Below are 18122 nucleotides of genomic sequence, written 5' to 3' on the forward strand. Positions count from 1 at the left end.
AATCTGACAAGTAAGAAGTTAATGTGCAATGCAACAAAGCAGCTGAAAAGTACTTAAACGCATGTCCACAGACATACATTTTGGCCACTGTCATAATTCGACGATAATAATGTTGTATTGACCAGGAAAAGCCCACTTGACATGTTAACACTTTTTCAGAGGCGACATGGCCACACATGATAGTTTATCATTCTGCTTGGCAAAGTAGAGCAGCCAAATAATCCGAAACGCACGTTTCTAAATGTGGAGGGCAAACGCGGAGGAGCTGGATAATAATCAAAGTGATCATCACGGGGAGAGAACACTCAAACTCCAAGTATACAAAAGACATTACAAAGGCTCAGTTCCAGCAGCCGTACTGGCCATCTCACAACAACTCCTCTCCCGGGCCTATCCTGGCTCCTCCCCCCTTAACTAGTATATAAGGTCGTGTCTCTTGGGACTTCTCTTTACTTCACCTGAAGACGGAAGCTTGTGTTGCCTCCGAAACGTCGTGATTTAATTTATTTGTTTTCTTTTAACCTACGTGACTTTACCGAAAAAACCAAAGAGTATGAATCCTTGCAGTCACGAAAGCTTCAAATCTAGAATTAGGCATCGTCAGGTTCAGGATTGAACTCACGGCCTCTTGCGTACCAGGCGAGAGAGATAACATATCACTACAGCGAAACATCAATGTGAAGTTCCTCTCTATATACTGCACTCTAAGCTCGTGGCCAAACACTTCTACATTAAAACTTGATTTTGAGCTTTCGTGACTGCAGGAATTACTCTTTGGTTATTTCGGTAAAGTCACGTAGAAATAAAAAATAAATAAAATAATAGCATGCGACGTTTCTATTGCAACACAAGCAATTATCATCAGCTACAAATGAAAGAGAAAACAAACCTAGTAAACTTAGAAATATAATGCAATACGACACAGAGAGTCGGCCAACATAACAGTCAACACCCTACCTGGTTGATTACGTTCTTCCAAAGATTTCTAAATTTGAGAGAGAGACCAAACACAGACACGGAGACACTGCTTATTTGTCTGTTTTCTCTTTCATTTGTACCTGATGATGATTGCTTGTGTTGCAATCGAAACGTCGCATGCTATGATTCTATTTATTTATTTATTATACGTGACTTTACCGAAATAACCAAAGAGCACTTCTACATTAGCTGAGAATATTTTGGGGAGAGTTAGCTTTGTTATACTTCCTTTCACCCCTGCCATCTGTGCTGTGGATTTCCTGCCCCTGTTCAAGTCCCAGGCACAACAACTAATTTTTTTCCTTTGCATATGACTGCGTGCCCTCTCCCTGAAGAATAAATATGCCCAATGTTCCTAGAAAGCATCTTTCAGGAGCAATTGCATTTAGACGCAATGTAAATCCATATTGCATTCCATTGCATTAGCGTTTTATCAAATCGTCAGTGTAGAGTTGATATCGCTGAGGTCATGGGTTTGCATCGTGACCTCTTGCGTAACGTGGCAATTTGTGTTGGGCTGGTGACCCACAGGCCAACGCAAATATTCCATCTCTAAACCTTGATTCTGTACATAATTAATCTAGTAAATAAATCCATATTTGTGCCAACCAGATGCTGTACAAGGTGAGTTTCTCACCAATATACAACTTCCTCCTTCAACAGGACACAGCAGCAGACACTCAGCATCAAAATAACTCGTGAAATTAACAACTGAGACAGGACAGAATTGTAAAAGAAAATGCTAAGAAAACGATTTGCTGAATTCACTAAAAGTTGAATGAATGGAATTGTGAAGATACGCTTTAAGACGGGGCATTACAAATGCCCACAGGATCGGAGGTCCTGGTAACTCGTGGGAGAAAGTTCCAGAGCCTGGGGCGTACACGAGAAAAACGTTCAACTGAACCTGGATGTCAATCCCCATAGCCCGTCCACTCAGCAGTACAAAAGGTTGCACCGCAGATATTCGATCGGCAGACCCACGCGTGGTGGTGTGAAGTGTGCGCACGGTCACCCCTTCCAAGATGTCTGGCCAGCGTGGAAGAGTAGGCCAAATGCCATCCCTCCAGTAGAGGCCCGTTCAGCAGCAGCAGTGGCGTGAGCAAGCAGTTATAGAGCTGCTCCTTTACCATGATAAGAGGTGCGGTGCAGGACTCTGTGCATGGATGCCGATGAAACAGTTTGAGACATCGCTGACGAAACGAATGACAAAGGGTTTGATATAAATGACTCAACTGTTGACGTTGGTTAACGTGACACTTGTGTTCGCATTTGCAGACGCTGGCATGGGCACACTCAACCTCACTTTGCTGGAAGTCGTGCGGAGGTCGCAAGGATCCAAGGGAAAATCTGCTTACAACCAGGTACAACAAAAACGTCGCGGAAGCCATGGCAATACCGAGTATTCGTAGCTCTCTTTAGACGTGCTTTCGGGTCCCACCGCGTGTCGCTCGGCACGATGTCCGACGTTTCGCTCCACGTGCTGCGAGCCGAAGTGAAAAGACGCTCGCAGGAAGCAGGGTCTCCACGAGACGACCGTGTGTGTGGCGACACGTCGGAACACCGTGCCGAGTGGCGTGTGGCACAAACGGAAACCATGTCGGAGCGCAATAGAGCAGAGCCGCCAAAGCCTACGCAGTTATCCAGTGTCTGCATTGTTAAGGTGAAATGTATAAATGGGGCAGAAGTTTGTCTTTTCTCTACGAGCCTTGAATGCATGTGTGCACCATGGGAAATTGGCTAAAGAACTTCACCTTTGCCTCCTGTAGGCAAAGGTGGACGGATGTACAATGACTTTCATCCAGCGGTGGCCTGACAAAAGGGCCATGTATTAGTCATCCAAAATAACTTTTTATTATATTTTTAATTTATTCTGTCACACAATTGATGGTGGTTAGGTAAAAAAAAATCTCACTTGACATGATTCACTCGTAGGCAGCAGATATATGTATGCATCACATGTGCTGATTTTATGTCACGCTCACAAAATAAACGTTCATTATTAACACAGACTAACAATAACAACTACCGTATATTCTCCAAATTATGCGCACATTTTTTTACCCCCCTGTATTTTAAAGTAACATTTTAGGTAGGGCTAGGAGGAGGGGGTGGGGGAGGTAGGAAATCTTCTCACCCGGGAACTGTATTTGTGGGCAGACTTGCATAACATTGTTGACACCGGGAGTACGTTTTTGGCTGCGTCTTACTTTCTGGAGCCATGTCATAATCCAAAGGATACGGTGCCGTTGAGAGCCTACGACTGTGCAACTGCGCCGATGCATGTGGGCCTTTGTCTCTGCAGCAACTGAATGCTTTGGAAGTCAGGGTGGACAAGGTTCAGTTGACGGCAGCAGGGGGCTCCAACTTCTCCTTGTGCATTGACCGTGATGACAAAAAGGTGTTCCGCAACATCACAAGGTAAGGGGAAGTTCACCATCATCATTATAAGGTCGCACTCATTATACACGCAAAGCACTCACCACAAATTAACCACAATACATTGCTGAGCTCATCAAGGAGCATAAACCATCACACGAACAACCGGTCATCCTTGCAGCAGCGGCTTTTGGCTAGCCGTCGAACAAAGACGGTCACCGTATCGTGCGCTTTTACATGCGATTCTGCGGCCGTCTGGAACGCTCTGCCTTCCGATATTAGGAAGCCACTGGAGCTATGCATTTTACATTTAGATTGAACACTAATTTCTTTAGAACTGCTCTTTTTGTTTGGTTTATGTCCATCCCCGCACCTCCGATTATCACTGTTGGTTGTGTATGGTGCGAAAGAAGTTCAACATACATATGTGTCGGCGATCATCGCCCCTCTACTGGCAGGCTTATGCTGCTCGTTTGTCAGGTTGGGTTGCTGAGTCAGAGCCCCGTGCCGCATATTGATAGCTGCCAAGTGGGGGTGAGGTGGGGGGTGCCCTTCAAACGTGTTTGAGATGCAAACGTGAGATGCAAAGCCAATTCTTTACGTGTTATCTTTTTTATTTAGTACTCATTTTTATTATGCTATTCGTTGCACACGGTTGCAGTTTACTTTGTTCAGTTAATGTTGGCCGCTGAGGTCATGACAGATTTCTCTTCCATTCTTGTTACTCCATGTCCCCTGTACCGCTCCCGGTTCTGCTGTAATGGTGCACTGATGCCTACTCTATTGAGGGCGATATTGGCACAAGAAATAAAAAAATATTAATTGATTGATGACTGATCGCACCTCCTGCCTTTGACATTTCTCGAAGACACTGTGTAACCATCAACTGCATCAGAGCATCGGCAGGCCGATGCTCACCTCTCCTTGATAAATGTAAAATTAAAGACATAGCCACAGCAGTGCGATTGTGGCCACTCAACCCAAGCTACGGACCACATAGCGAACCACCCTAGTCTGCAACCCTTCAACGGAGGAGGAACAGAAAAACTGCACGAAATCTCTCCTGAAGCCCTCTCGTCCTGGCTAGCACAGACCTCGACATTGGCATTTAGCTTCTCCTGGACCTCCCAGCACGTGGAGCAAAACGTCGGACAGCGTGCGGAAGTACATACGGCACAACCCGAAAACACATGTAGTGGCACAACCGTGAAAACCTAAACGTGTTATATTTTTTTTTTTTACTTTTTTTTTGCGTGAAACCTTTGCTGACCAAGCTGAGACCATAAACTCGCTACACTTGAGAACCCAGTTTAATCGCTGGGGGCGGGGAGGTGAGGGGGGTTGCTTCTGAACTCCTGGATCTTAGCAGTTCCAGCTCAGCGCTCCCAACGCAGGATTCGGTCACTGAGCCACCTGGCCAAATTTAATCTCCAATGGTGTCACAACCTTAAACCTTTTGCCTACAAATTATAAACAGATGTTAAAAAAAAGTTTTTTACAAATGTCCATTTATCTTACCTATAAATATAGGTTTGTCTTGGACGAGACGCAGGTCTTTTAATTGGTGTTAAAGTGGGCTTCATATTGGCTAATGATAGGGGTTTTCTCCTTTTTTCACATTAGCTGCTGAGTTAAATTTTTGTCAGAAATGTTCCATTGTTGAATTTTACGTTTGTTTGTTTTTTCACATGGATTTATAATATTAAATGTTTCATGGAATTCTTTACTTCATATTACTTCACTGGTCTTGAAGTAAAAATATTTTTTTTATCATCCAGCCAGCATATTAGAACATTCAAACTTAAATTATTGTTGCCGCTTTATGTGCCGGTTAATAATTTCGAGAACATAAGTCATCTTTGACCATTCAGTGGAGAGTCAATCCAGCCCTTCTTATGGAATGCCAAACGTGACTCGTGTGGAGAGAAAACGCCCCTCTTAATATTTCACGTCCGTCTCGCCAAGAACCTTCTTCCAACGCCATCGAGCATCGCGTAAGCGTTTTGGACTTTGAATTTGCGCTCCATCGCTGTTCGTTGTCCCCGTGTCTCACTTGTTTCCCCGTGCCTTGCCACCTGCGCTTGCAGGTGCGAAGTCAGACCCTGCTGCCAAGTGAATGCTCCGGCCCACGGTGCCCTGGCCGGTGTCTCCCATCTGGCACGACCGACTCAGCCACCCAATTGCGAGCCCTTTTGTCTGCCAATATCTCTCTTCTGCAGCCCTGCTCTGTAGCCCTGCTCAGCCTCGGGTGTTCAGGCCAGCAGGGACAGGACGTGCCACGGCGGCGCCGTTTTGATCAGAGACATTACAACAGAGGATGAAGAGTGTCATTTGGTTGTTACGCGCACATTTTTTTGCTTGGTTAACACGTCACGCGCGTGAACGTGTGAAGGGCCGCGTGTGCCTGCACATCCCTGTGTTCATCAGCTGCTGGACGAGAGGCTCTCCACTCCGAGTGGCCCATGGGGATTTTTTTTTCTTCTTACCATACTTCGCCATGCTCGTGGCCAAAGGCAGGGAGCGTAGAAAGTACGGTACAACAACATTTTTTTTTTGCACCGGCATATGCTACCCACAACATAGCCCCCGCAGCCTACAGTGACTGTTACAAACGGTGGTCGGCCGTCTGAGCTTGATTGTGGCTCAAAGCAGCTTAGCTTCTGGGATCTTGATGATATCGATGCATCGCAGTTGATATGGTAAAATGCAAAAAAAACATGCAGTATTATGTTGTATGTAGACAAAGTAGGAATTAAATTCCAGAATATGCCAGCCTCGGCCTTTAATTGCAATACCAATTAAATATACCTCTAAAAACTGAATTGTATAAAGATGGGTAGCACACAAGCTTATTAATATCAGTGATTACAAACATAATGTAGACTCTCAATGGGTCCTCACCTGATTTATAAAAAAGGGGCACTTAAATTAAATTACATCAGGTTTTCCCACTTGCTCGCTTAGTTGGCACAAGCGGTTACAGAGAGCTGACTGGCGATGTACAGGGCGCTTCAAAAAAATGTTAACACTCCTGAGAATTTGCAACAATACCACAAGAAATGTACCTCCGGGCTCTGGAGACCAGCTGGAGAAGATTCCAGGCGTGCGTTGACAATTATGGCGAACAAGTGGAGACTCTTTGTTTTTTTCTTTTTGAAGCTATTAACATCCATAACGATAGTCCCATGTAAGTGTTTAAAACATCTTGAAGCACCCTGTATTTTGTTGGCTCACAATGAATTGGCCACCAATGCCTCTGTCGCCAACAAGTGGCCGTGTCCGATGTGTGACGGCGTCGTTCAAAACGGGGCGCGTTGAACAAAGTCCGAGGCGAGAACGTTTCCGCTACTGAAGAGAGCAAAAGCACGGAGATTGTTTTATTCGGGGACACAATGCGCAATAGCGTCTTGATGTGCAAGTCTGTTTATAAAATTACAACCAATTTAGTTGTGAATGGGGCATTTCCATCAGATGTCCAAGGCTTACATTCGAATAGCCATACTCCCGTACAGAGAAAATAACTTGAACTTTTATTTGCCCTTAAATCCTATCGGAGCACTGTTACACGATTGAGAAATGTTTGCAGTGAAGTGACATGTATAGTGCATGCAACTCAATCATGAGGTTACGGTTTACTTAAATGGGAACCAACGTCGTTCTGCAGAGAGGTTGCTTCAGTAAGGTCTCTGAAAGTGAATGTCAATTCCTCTCCTTTCTCTCTGCACTGTAAGAAAGAAGAAAAATACTCAAAGAAAATGTTCCTTAATATTTTATTCACATGCCGTTCCATTTAAATATACTTTAATTCTCATTTTTGATCATTTACTTAATGGTCCAGGAAAGTCACACTGAGTTGTATTTTAAGTTGTTTTCAGCCAATGATTGAGTGTTTATGATACACGTCGGAGGAAATTGAAGCACCTGGAGAAACCCATGCATGCGAGGGGGCAACGCTCTATCCCCGCACAGATGCAGACAGATGGTGATTCGTCCACTTGCTGTACTGCCTTCTCCTGGTGAGCCAGGGTATGGCACCTCTTTGATGCCCACGGGAAGATAGTATCACAACATTTGTGCGATCCACCAACCCTCCCTCAATGCCTCCACAAGTGCTGGGTTACAGACCATATGGATAGCCACTACCGCATCATGAGATACAGACAGTTTTTGCACGCAGACACTTTATAAATCCAAATCGTATTGTATAATTGCACATCCTCAGCCATTTCTTCAGTAGCCACTGCTAAATCGAAGGGTCCTCATGTTATTTTGCCATCGTTCACTCACGTGTGCAGTTACGTATAGCTTATCCTTTTATCCTCATCTTAATTGAATATGCATACGCACACTTTGCAAACATGCAGTCTAGTAAGGCATTGCATACTGCAGTATACAGTATTACAGTGTATAGATTTGACTATAACAGCATGGGTCAAATCCCCAATGCTTCACTCGCGATTGGTATCACCCTACTTAAATGCAACTTTCAGTTGCACTGGCTGTAGAATAAATTCTCATCAGCAAACCAGATTCGCCGCCATCGAGAGGCTTGCGCTGGAGGCCAAATTGACGGTTAAATCATTTCATCACCGTAGTCACCTATACCCCGCAGTTTTCGCACCTAGCCTGGCGTTTTACTGAGCCTGACGAGTGGGTGGCAGCCTCATTCTCTCCTCTTGAACGCAGAGAGAGTCATGGGAGGGGGGACGCGGCACGGCAGTACCGCGCTCGTCTCTCGTTGCAGAGGTATTCCACGGTTTGATTTCGGCGGCCACCCTAATTATTGACTGCGTTGTGTATTTACGACTTTAAAAAAATATCACGTGCCATCTGCTTCAAGAGTAAGGCCATCGTGTGTCGGCGTCACGGTTCAAATTCGCCAAGTAAAAAGTAAAGTCCCCGCAAAATTACTCACTTGGGAATGTGTACACGTCAATAATCATCGTCCCACTACTGCGGACATTTCGCAGGGCCCTCCGGAAAAGTCAGACTGTCAAACTTTCCTGAGTTAATTAAATGTCCGACATGATTTTTTGACACAGAAATTTGCCTGTGAGAATGTGGAGACATCTACGATTGACTTTTCTCACTTCAAGAGACTGTTATTCTGTCAGTCACATTTGCAGAGGGGGGTAAATTCAGAGAGCAGTGACTCTAGCACATGAGGAATATATTACCACTGTGTAGGTGTTCACGGTTGTGTTTGTGTATGGCTGGCCAACGCCTTTTCGGCTTGTACCACGCAGTTGTTCGGCGCGCTGTCCGGCGTTTCACTGTATTGTGCTCGGGGCGAATTCAGTTTATGCAAGGTAGCTCCCACCAGTGTTCAAGCGCATTGGGAGCGAAATGTCGGACAATCCTGCCAATTAACTCCCTGCCGCACAAGCTAAAATTCAGATCGGATACTGCAAATATCACCCTTGGGATGCTGTATACGTGGCAATGAACCACGTGGGCGAGCGCACTTTGACGTCTGTAGCAATATGCCACTTTGAAGTAGAGTCTTGGGGAATTCGTATTTAGTGCGGTCAATACAGAGGCCCCCCATTGCTGGTAATTAACGGCACAATTCTCAATATACTGATGTGTTTAAGAATTAGACAATACCACGTATACTGTAATGTTCTCAAACGCAGATCGGTTTTGCTTAACTTTTACACGTGTATGTTTTGTTGTTAATAAAATCGCATACACAAGCCTGAAATAACGATATTGTTTAAATGAGTGATGTAATATATATGTATGAGAAATGGTCAATGAAAACACGTGCTGACAATTTGTATTTAATTTTTAAAACTTTATTTAGGTCTTGTTCATTTTGGTTTCGTATTTAAACTTTGCACAAGTATTTTATGTTTATTGTTGGCTGTGTACGGTGCGAAAGAAGTTCAACATACATAGATACATTACTTCGTCGTAATATATATTTTTTACATTTTGTACCGTTAATGTTTTTTTGATAAGATCTGCACTGAGATATATGTTACTGTACTTTGGTTATATCCCAGGTCTCCCTTGCAAGAAATGTTCCTTCCAATGGGATCTCACCTTGTTATAACGTTCATATGTATAGTACTTGTGCGTGTGTATATATAAATTACTCGTGTTTAAAATGTTCATTAATTTAAATAAAGGTGTAAGTAACCCAGAAACCTTGAACGTCTGTTATTTTTACGAATGCATATGTCGGTTTAACACGTAGGCTTTAACACGGAAACAGGAGGATTTTTCCACAACCCTGGCTGTCGCCTGATGATGCTAGTTGCAATTACTGGCGTAACGTCGTACTCGAATTGTAAATGGCGTGGGTTAACGCTCCAACGGTGTTCTATACTGGTAACAACTTAGCACGTTCTGTTTTTGTGACAAAGCTTACTAATTGGCGGGTTTAACGACGCGTTTATATTTACACGATCTATCCCCCCAAAAAAACCCTCTACTATGGAACTGCACATGCGTTACGTGCTTGTCCTCTACAGCTCGACGTTGTCTTTACGAGTCGTACCGCGCTGTTGCTCAGCACGATGCCCGGACGATTGTCTCTGCTCCCGGTCGCGCGGAGCGAAACGTGGCGGGGGGAGAGCGCGGATCGTGGCCAACAGCCCCTGACAACACTCCAGAGAGGCGTCACGCGGTATGTGCAACGCTTCCAAGTTGTTTGATTGGCGTTTGGAGCTTTTGTTCATGGGGGGGGGGGGGGGGGATTGGGGGTGGAGTAATTTCCGTGCGTGAAATGCGTTTCAGGCACACTAGTCATGGTGTCATGGATACCCTGGAGTTCTTTCACCTCCTAGCGTTTTTTTTTTCGGTTGAGATCGCGTACATATAAAGGTTTCGTTAAACCTGCCACCACCCACCACAGACAATTCGTAAAGTTCGTCACGTAAACAAAACGTGTAAATTAGTTACTAGTTCAGCACCACCGGTGTGTTGGAGAGTAAACCCACAACATTTACAATTGGAGCACTGTGACGTTTCGCCGGTAATTACAACCAGGATCATCAGGCCGACAGCCAGAGTTGTGGAGAAATCCTCCTCCTGTTTCGGTCTGAAATAGAGTGATAGATGTGTAGGGGTGTTAGAGAGAGAGCCCGTTATGCATGGCAGCTTATGGCAAACAAACACAGTGGGCGGGGCTACGTGAGTGCACGGGGAGGTGCTCTCTACGACGTCCGCGCCAGGCACCCCGGGGGGGCCCCACCCCACCCCTCAGCGGGGGGTTGGGTATAAAAGGGGATGTATCGGAGGGCTCGGGGTTCTTGTAAAGCTAACCAGTGAAGACTGAAGACGTCTTAGCTAGAGCCCTGGACTCCCCTGGTTCGCCGTCCTTATCAGGGCCGAACAGGACCGAGCCAGCGGCGTGGTCCCGAGATCCAGAGCCGGTGCTCTTGTCAGCGCTGGTCCGGGACTCAGGGTACCGGGCCCGACTTACCAGTGTCGGGCCAGATAGCCTCCCCTAGCCCGTTAGAGGAGGACTAGGAGGCAGGCTAGGAAGTAGCTAGCGCGTGTATCCCCAGCTAGCCGGGTGAGGGGGCCGACACCCCCTCTAGTGTTGTATGCCAGAACCGTGCTGTGTGAATAAAACCCGTGTGCCTCCAACTCCGGCGTCCAAGAGTCGTGAACTTTATTACAGATGTGAAGTCGGCACTTATCCTATCAGCTGCAAAGACCAGGATGTGGGGGGGGGTAATGTATTAATATATGGTTAAATTATTCACAGTTAATCAACATGCATAAGATATGCCCGTTACCGAAACAGGCATTGGATGTTGATTAAGAGTGTATGTCCACTCTGCCGCTCACAGTTAATCACCATCGACGTATGGTGGTGACCTGCACAGGCATGCAGTTGCACGGTGTATTACAGCACTTGATAATATGCTTCGTTAGCCGCATGCTAGAAGCCATCCTTATGGGAGGGAATTAGAAAGCCAAATCGAAGGAACATCGTCCGGTAGGTGTAAGCCAGTGGGGAAGTGACAGGATTGATTTTTTTCTGTATTATTTACAAAAGCATATTCATTTGAACTGGCTCCTTGCCGCGGATCGATTTTGCATTCACGAGTGAACAATTATCAGCCAGACTTTTATTGTTGGTTCTTCCTTTAATGCCAGTCTGTCGCTGACCATTACCTCCAGCGTGCAGCTGAGGGGCCATCCATTTAGTAGGTACGCAAAAATCGGTCAAATGTTGACCCATGACGCACCCCCCCCCCCCCGAATCCTATAGAACGGCCACTATTTAATCCACGCAGAAACGATCATCAGGATGACGACTGCTTGTGTTGCGACCGCTTGTGTTGCGATCGAAACGTCGTAGATTTTTGGTATTTTTCTTTGAACCTATCTACGTGACTTTACCGAAAGACGCGAGGGGTGGGAATGGTGTTGCTCTTCTGCAAGTCCTGAAGAGAACATGGCAAGGTGAGTGTTGTGAATAGGATTGGATAAAAAAGAAAAACCATTTCACCGTTGGGAGGCCTGTGCAGGATGGAGGGGGGCCGGTTACCGAGACAGGCATTGGAGTGGTCCCTACGAGTCTGGCAAACCGTGGTGACGACTGAAATCCAGAGGTCAGCTCGTGGGGGTCGCATGTCTCCTGTGCAGCAGCTGTGGGATATATGGCACAAGGAAAAAAGGTGCCGGTGAGAAGCGGGTGGCATCAAGGGTTTTGACCTTCGTGATGCCTTGGATCTTGATGCGATATGCAATGGTGAAACACTCTGTTTTCCTCTCTCCAATGTAGTCGACCCCGCTAATTTTGAACGCCACTACCAAGGACAGTATAACGAGAACATGATGGGAGACGACATTTTGGGGCTGAATCGTGATAGTGGTTTACAGTATAATCGTAAATCTCGAAAAACTACTCACTTCTAAATATTTAGTAGTGCTTTTTTTGTATTACTTTAGTATAAATACAAGTTAATTTTGATTCATATGTAGTTTTTTCTGACTTTATGTGAACGAAAAGACACAAATTCGCCCGTTTTCTCATTGAAAATAGGTACATTTCCAAATATCACTGTCCAGGTCACAAAAGCAAAGTTTGTGGGGAGTAATAGCCATTTTCTATACTTTTTAGGCATAAGCAATTACTAAATAACACTTACTACCCAGGAACAAAAATTGTGTTACATAGTGTAAGCAATGCCTCTCGCCGCTCAAAGGCAATGGAGAGGCAACACTCGTCTCCGCAGGTGGCTCTGAGCCGGCGATGTAAATTTAGCATTGCGATGACAAGGAGGTGAATCTCCCCGCGTGATGACCACTGTTGACCTCACACAAAGCGGTACTCACTTTATTGATCTGAGGGGGGGGGGATGATTGGCCTAGTTGACTCCGACCAACGTTTGAATTCACAATGTTCAATCATCGTGTAAATGCCCCCCCCGCCGTTACGGGAGCCTCTGCTGCACGGGAGATGGATGATGAAATACAAGCATCGGTGCAAAAAGTAGTGCTCACAGTGCAAAGGGCGTACTGTTGTCTGCAGAGGTGTGGACTCGAGTCATGTGACTTGGACTCGAGTCAGACTCGAGTCATGAATTTGATGACTTGCGACTCGACTTGGACTTGCATAACAATGACTTTGTCCCACCTATGAGATGTGGACTCGAGTCATGTGACTTGGACTCGAGTCAGACTCGAGTCATGAATTTGATGACTTGCGACTCGACTTGGACTTGCATAACAATGACTTTGTCCCACCTCTGGTTGTCTGTGTCGTACTGATCTCCTGAAACATGTGTCCAACATTCTTTACCGTGACCCAAGAACCAACGAGGAGTACACGGCGAGTACTACAAAATAATCCCATTTAATAAAAATGTAATATTCGTTTTTCCATAGGATCCGATTTGTCTTGGAGAGCAGGCAAAAATATTTGAGGGGCAGAATAGCTGGACTATCACTACCTCACTGCCATCTGTGAGTTTGCAAAGCGAATGATGTTATGATGTTGAGCAAATAACAGTTTGGCATGCTTGTGCGTGTTTGGACAAAGTAAAGTGAGAGAGTGGGGATGACAAGACATAGCAAGTGGTCCGCAGAAATTTTGCAGGCACTACGAATTAGAGTAGCTTTGGATTTCATGTTGACATATATGTTGCTGGTGCACGGTGGTCCGTGAAAATGTTGTGAGAATTGACAGTGGCAGTCCGTGGGGTCCAGAAAGGTTGGTTCTCAAAGTGTGGTCCACGGACCACCAGTGATCCGCGACGGTCCTGTAAACGCAGGTTGATCCGGACAATAATGATGCCTGTGAAGCCTTTTTGCAAAAACAAATACAGCTAACATCACGCTTGGGGAAGAGGCAAGGAATATCCCTGACAAGTTAAGCCTTTCGAACGATACGGTTTTGCGTTGAACATCCACAAAATGTGAAATGCCAGCTGTTGGCACGACTTTTCTTTCCATCTTGATGAGTCCTCCGACATAGTGGGCGACACTAACCTCCTGGTCATACGTCAAGTATGCTTATGCCGGGGAAGTACATAATTATTTTTTTTGTCGTTTTCTGCCTACCAACACAACACTCAATACTCAATTATTTAATTGTACATAAATGCATTAGATTGGACACGCTGTGTTGCCATTTGCGATGACGGGGACGACATCAATGGCTGGCAGGTTGAAGGCTGCATCTACCCGTGTCCAAGCAGTTGTGCCATTTGCGCCAGCAACGCACCGTAGCATTGACCGTGAACAACTTACTGTGAAGAAGATGCCCGCTGGCCTGTACGTATGTATCCATGTTGAATTTATTTCGCTCCGTACGTAGCCAACCGTGTTAATCGGAGGTGCGGGGGAAGGACAACAAACTAAACACCAAAAGAGGTTCTAAAGAAATTAGTTTTCAATCTGATTTTAAAAGTTCGTAGCTCCAGTGGCTTCCCAATATCGTAAGAGCGTTCCAGACGGCCGCAGAAGCGCATCTGAAAGCGTGCGATGTGGTGACCTTCTTTGTTCGATGGCCAGCCAAAAGTTGCTGCGAGGATGACCGGAGTTCGCGTGATGGTTTATGCTTCATCGGCAAGGTATTGTGGTTCATTTGGGGCACTACTTTATGTGTAATGAACGCGAAAACCAGTTTTGGACGAGGCTGTACGAATTGAACATTTTATTAAAGGACGGCCTTTGAACACACGCACTATTAAAGCCCCTGTGTGAAGAGATGGGCAGTAAACACATACAACTTCTCTTCTGTGCTGAAGTTTGCACAGAGCAATTTGGAATACATTTCCCAAAACCAGAAACAGGCTTTGAGTGGACCAGAAATCAATTTGAAAACAAGGGACACATTGGAGAGATCAGTGTCCAGCTTCCACTCGAAGGAGGCATATACTCTTTCATTAGATGGAGATTGCTGATGCTGATTTTCAGCAGGAAAAAAGTTTGACGGGTTTTTGGCTTCACACGGAGTTAAGAGTATTCTGGGCTGAAGCACCGACAGCCGTTTCCAACAACGTACAGCTGTGAAATTGGATCTTCGACACTTGCGGGGTTGAAAATAGTAAACGAGAAAACCGGCAGAAAGTGGAGACATTAAGCTCCCTCCAAATTGGAGGCAGACATCGTCTACGCCGGTGTCTCGTCTCAAAAGCGATGGTCATTCGTCCCAGTTCCGGATTATCCTAGTAGCAAAAGTAGCTACAAATGCTACGGGCCCCGCAATTTCAAGGGCCCCTCGCTAAATGCTTTCAAGCTATCAATTCCGGTTCAGTGATTCTGCACTTGCTCTATTACTTTGGAACTATACTGCCTTCAACTTTTATGAACGACTGGGTGTTTAAGGTTAGCGATCTGTCGTGTTATCTGGCTGTATAGCAAATGCAAAAATACAATTACTTTACTATGCAAGCTAAAAATTAGTGTTTTTTTAGGGCCCCTTATAGCATAATGCTACAGGCCCCGTACTAACTTAATCCGGCACTGATTCGTCCCCGTTAGGATGGCAAACGGTAGAGGGTGAGGCAAGTTCAGTGGCGGTTTAAGGGTTAGATGTAAGTCGGATAAGATCCAAATGCCCCACCCCGAAATGAAAAAAAAAACCTTATGGCTGCGTAAAAAAAAAAAATCCGGTAATATGAATGATTTTGTAGTAGTTTATTGGTATTTTGAGAGATAAGTGATCGCGTTTTGTCACCGGGGGATTGAGGGGGGGGGGGGGCTGTGGTCCGCCAAAATGTTTGCGTCGGCTGAGTGGTCCGGCCAGGCCACAACAAGTTTGAGAGACGCCGCAATTGGAGGGACTTCGTTCTCGAGAGCCACCCCCCCCCCCTCTCTAGAGGGCACGTGGCCTAGTCTCTCCACGCTGGCCAAAACGTCTTGGGAGAGGTTACCCACACTCTAGAACAGGGGTAGGGAACCTTTTTTCTGCCAAGGACCATTTGGATATTTATAACATCATTCGAGGGCCATACAAAATTATCAACTTAAAAATTTGCCTGTTATATTTGGTCAAACATTTAATTAACTTACCCATAATATGATGGCTGGAACTGCTTCTCTTAATTGGCGAGGCGTGTGATGTTAGCTGCTATTGATGATGTTGCTACTCGCAACTGCTTTTCCAGGTTTGTTCCTAGATTTGTTGAATTTCGAGTCCCGCTTGCGGTTGCCTTGGCAGGGCCACTTAAAATGATTTTGCGGGCCTCATACGGCCCGCGGGCCGGACGTTCCCCACCCCTGATCTAGAGAGTACCGACACTTCACCCCCACCGCACACGACCGACTGCGGCAGGCCCATTTATGCTGCCGGGTTGGACAGAGGTGTACGGTGGCGGAGATCGAACCGGTCGGTGTCCTTTGCGTTACGAGTCCACAACGACAACGTCAACATTACGGTCCCGTGATAGAAAACGACCGCGTGACGCAGATGAAAGTGTTCCTTTCAGCCGCGCGTCAAGTTGTGTAACTAGTCTTGAAATGTCATTTTTTTATTTTCTTGAAAGTAAAAACAAACAAGAAACTGCTCCTCCCCCCGTGGCCTCTTTAAATGCGCCGCTCCCGACCCCGAGGCAGAGGTCGTAACCGGGTACCCGATACCCGTACCCTACCCGATACCCGGCTACCCGTACCCGGCCGGGTACGGGTATCCGTTTGCGACCCTGGTGCGGCCGGGTACGGGTACGGGTAGACCGTGAGTCACTGGTGAGTAACTGTTTGTCACTCATTTCCCAACGTCTTGTCTCTTCTCACAATTCAAGTTCCTAGAATCAACCCACCCACGCCTGCAACATGGCTTCATCCCAGAGGTCGCAATCAGGTACCCGATACCCGTACCCTACCCGTACCCGACCGGGTACGGGTACGGCCGGGTACGGGTACCCGTTTGCGACCCTGGTGCGGCCGGGTACGGGTAAGGAATCAAAACCCGTTTGCGACCTCTGCCCCGAGGTAAGGGGCAGGCAGCGAGCTCGGGGCGCCCGCCCTCGATTGTGCGTTGCGCCGAGCGTTTTTTTTTACACCGTTGCCTTTTTATAAAATCTTTCTACTCTGGGTTCTTGAATGGCAACAAAACATTAATCATATCAATATAAACAAACGCCCTTCGTGTTTAATGTACAGTGTGGTCTTGTGACCCCCCCCTGACCCCATTGAATTCTATAAAAACTTAATATTTGTTTAAGATGTGCTTTTACATATATAGAAATTAATAAGCAAAAGTAAATCAAATGTAGGGGGTCTATTAATTGGGGGTCACAAGACATCTGGAGCACCGTGTAAATTATACTGGAGTATGTTTGTTCCTTGTATCGTATGGCACCGTGTCGATGTGTAGCGTATTTAGTTATTTATTGTGCATGGTGATTATGCACATCGCAATGGGTTGGCAGGTTGCAAGCGACGGGGTAAATTGTGGGTAAATCCCGCCTCTTCCAACACGTCTGAGCAAATCCGGAAGAGTAGGCCAAAAAGACCCATCTAAAGAGGTTTTATCAGGTGAGGCCCACTGACATGTGTAGCTCTTTTTCAGAAACGACCTGGCCACAACAGACGATAGCTCAACGAAGTGGCCGGTCATGTGGACATTTACAGCAGCCAAATACTCCAAACCGCCTCATGTTCGTCCTAAATGTGGAGGGGAAAACCGGAGGACCCGGAGAAAAATCCACGCGACCACGGGGAAAGAGAGAGACACCGCAGATGCAGCACTTGTCAATATTACATAGAAAACATAGGGGGAACATAGACATGGAGTAGCGAGAGAGGGGGTAGAGAGAGGGGGGGGGGGGTAGAGGGAGGGGGTAGAGAGAGAGGGAAGAGGAAAGGAGAGCAGAGCTTGAAATATTTTGTGAAATCTTTCATTTAAAAAGGGGGTGGGGTTACATAAAGCAAAGCATAAAAAAACTAAATGATGAACGAAGCAAAGTACACCGAGCATATTCTTGTTTCCTCTGATCGTAAAAAAAGAGAGACACCGCAAACTCCAATTATACAGCAGCAGGGCATCAGGGTCGGGATCGAATCCACGGCCTCCTGTATACCAGACGAGGTATTTAACATTGGAGGCCCTTCCACCAGCAGTGGAAAATAAATGTCAGGGCTGCACCTTTAACGTTGACCACCACACGCATATCATTTAAATGATCATTACATCTCCACATTCAAATACGCAGCGTGCATACAACTCGCCTCCTTGTTATTTACGATCGTGCGCGCGGTGTCCTGCATTGGCGATTTCGAACGTTGCGATGTGTCACACAGCGTTGGGTCGCCCTCGTAGAGAGGAAGAGAGGTCGACAATACAATAGCGGGGT

The 18122-nt window shown here is 46.0% G+C and overlaps 1 protein-coding gene across 1 annotated transcript in view; it reads left to right on the forward strand.

Annotated features, from left to right (window-relative positions):
• Positions 1-5680, forward strand: part of LOC144944669 (phosphoinositide 3-kinase regulatory subunit 5-like) — a 58200-nt gene extending 52520 nt beyond the window's left edge. Inside the window, exons 17-19 of the mRNA XM_078873028.1 lie at positions 2257-2342; positions 3284-3399; positions 5445-5680. Of these exons, the coding sequence (XP_078729154.1) occupies positions 2257-2342; positions 3284-3399; positions 5445-5589 (347 nt within the window). The 3' untranslated portion in view covers positions 5590-5680. The remainder of the gene's footprint in view (positions 1-2256; positions 2343-3283; positions 3400-5444) is intronic.
• The last annotated feature ends 12442 nt before the right edge of the window (positions 5681-18122 follow it).

This window comes from Lampetra fluviatilis, chromosome 35, assembly GCF_964198595.1.
Source record: "Lampetra fluviatilis chromosome 35, kcLamFluv1.1, whole genome shotgun sequence".
Classification (NCBI taxonomy): Eukaryota; Metazoa; Chordata; class Hyperoartia; order Petromyzontiformes; family Petromyzontidae; genus Lampetra; species Lampetra fluviatilis.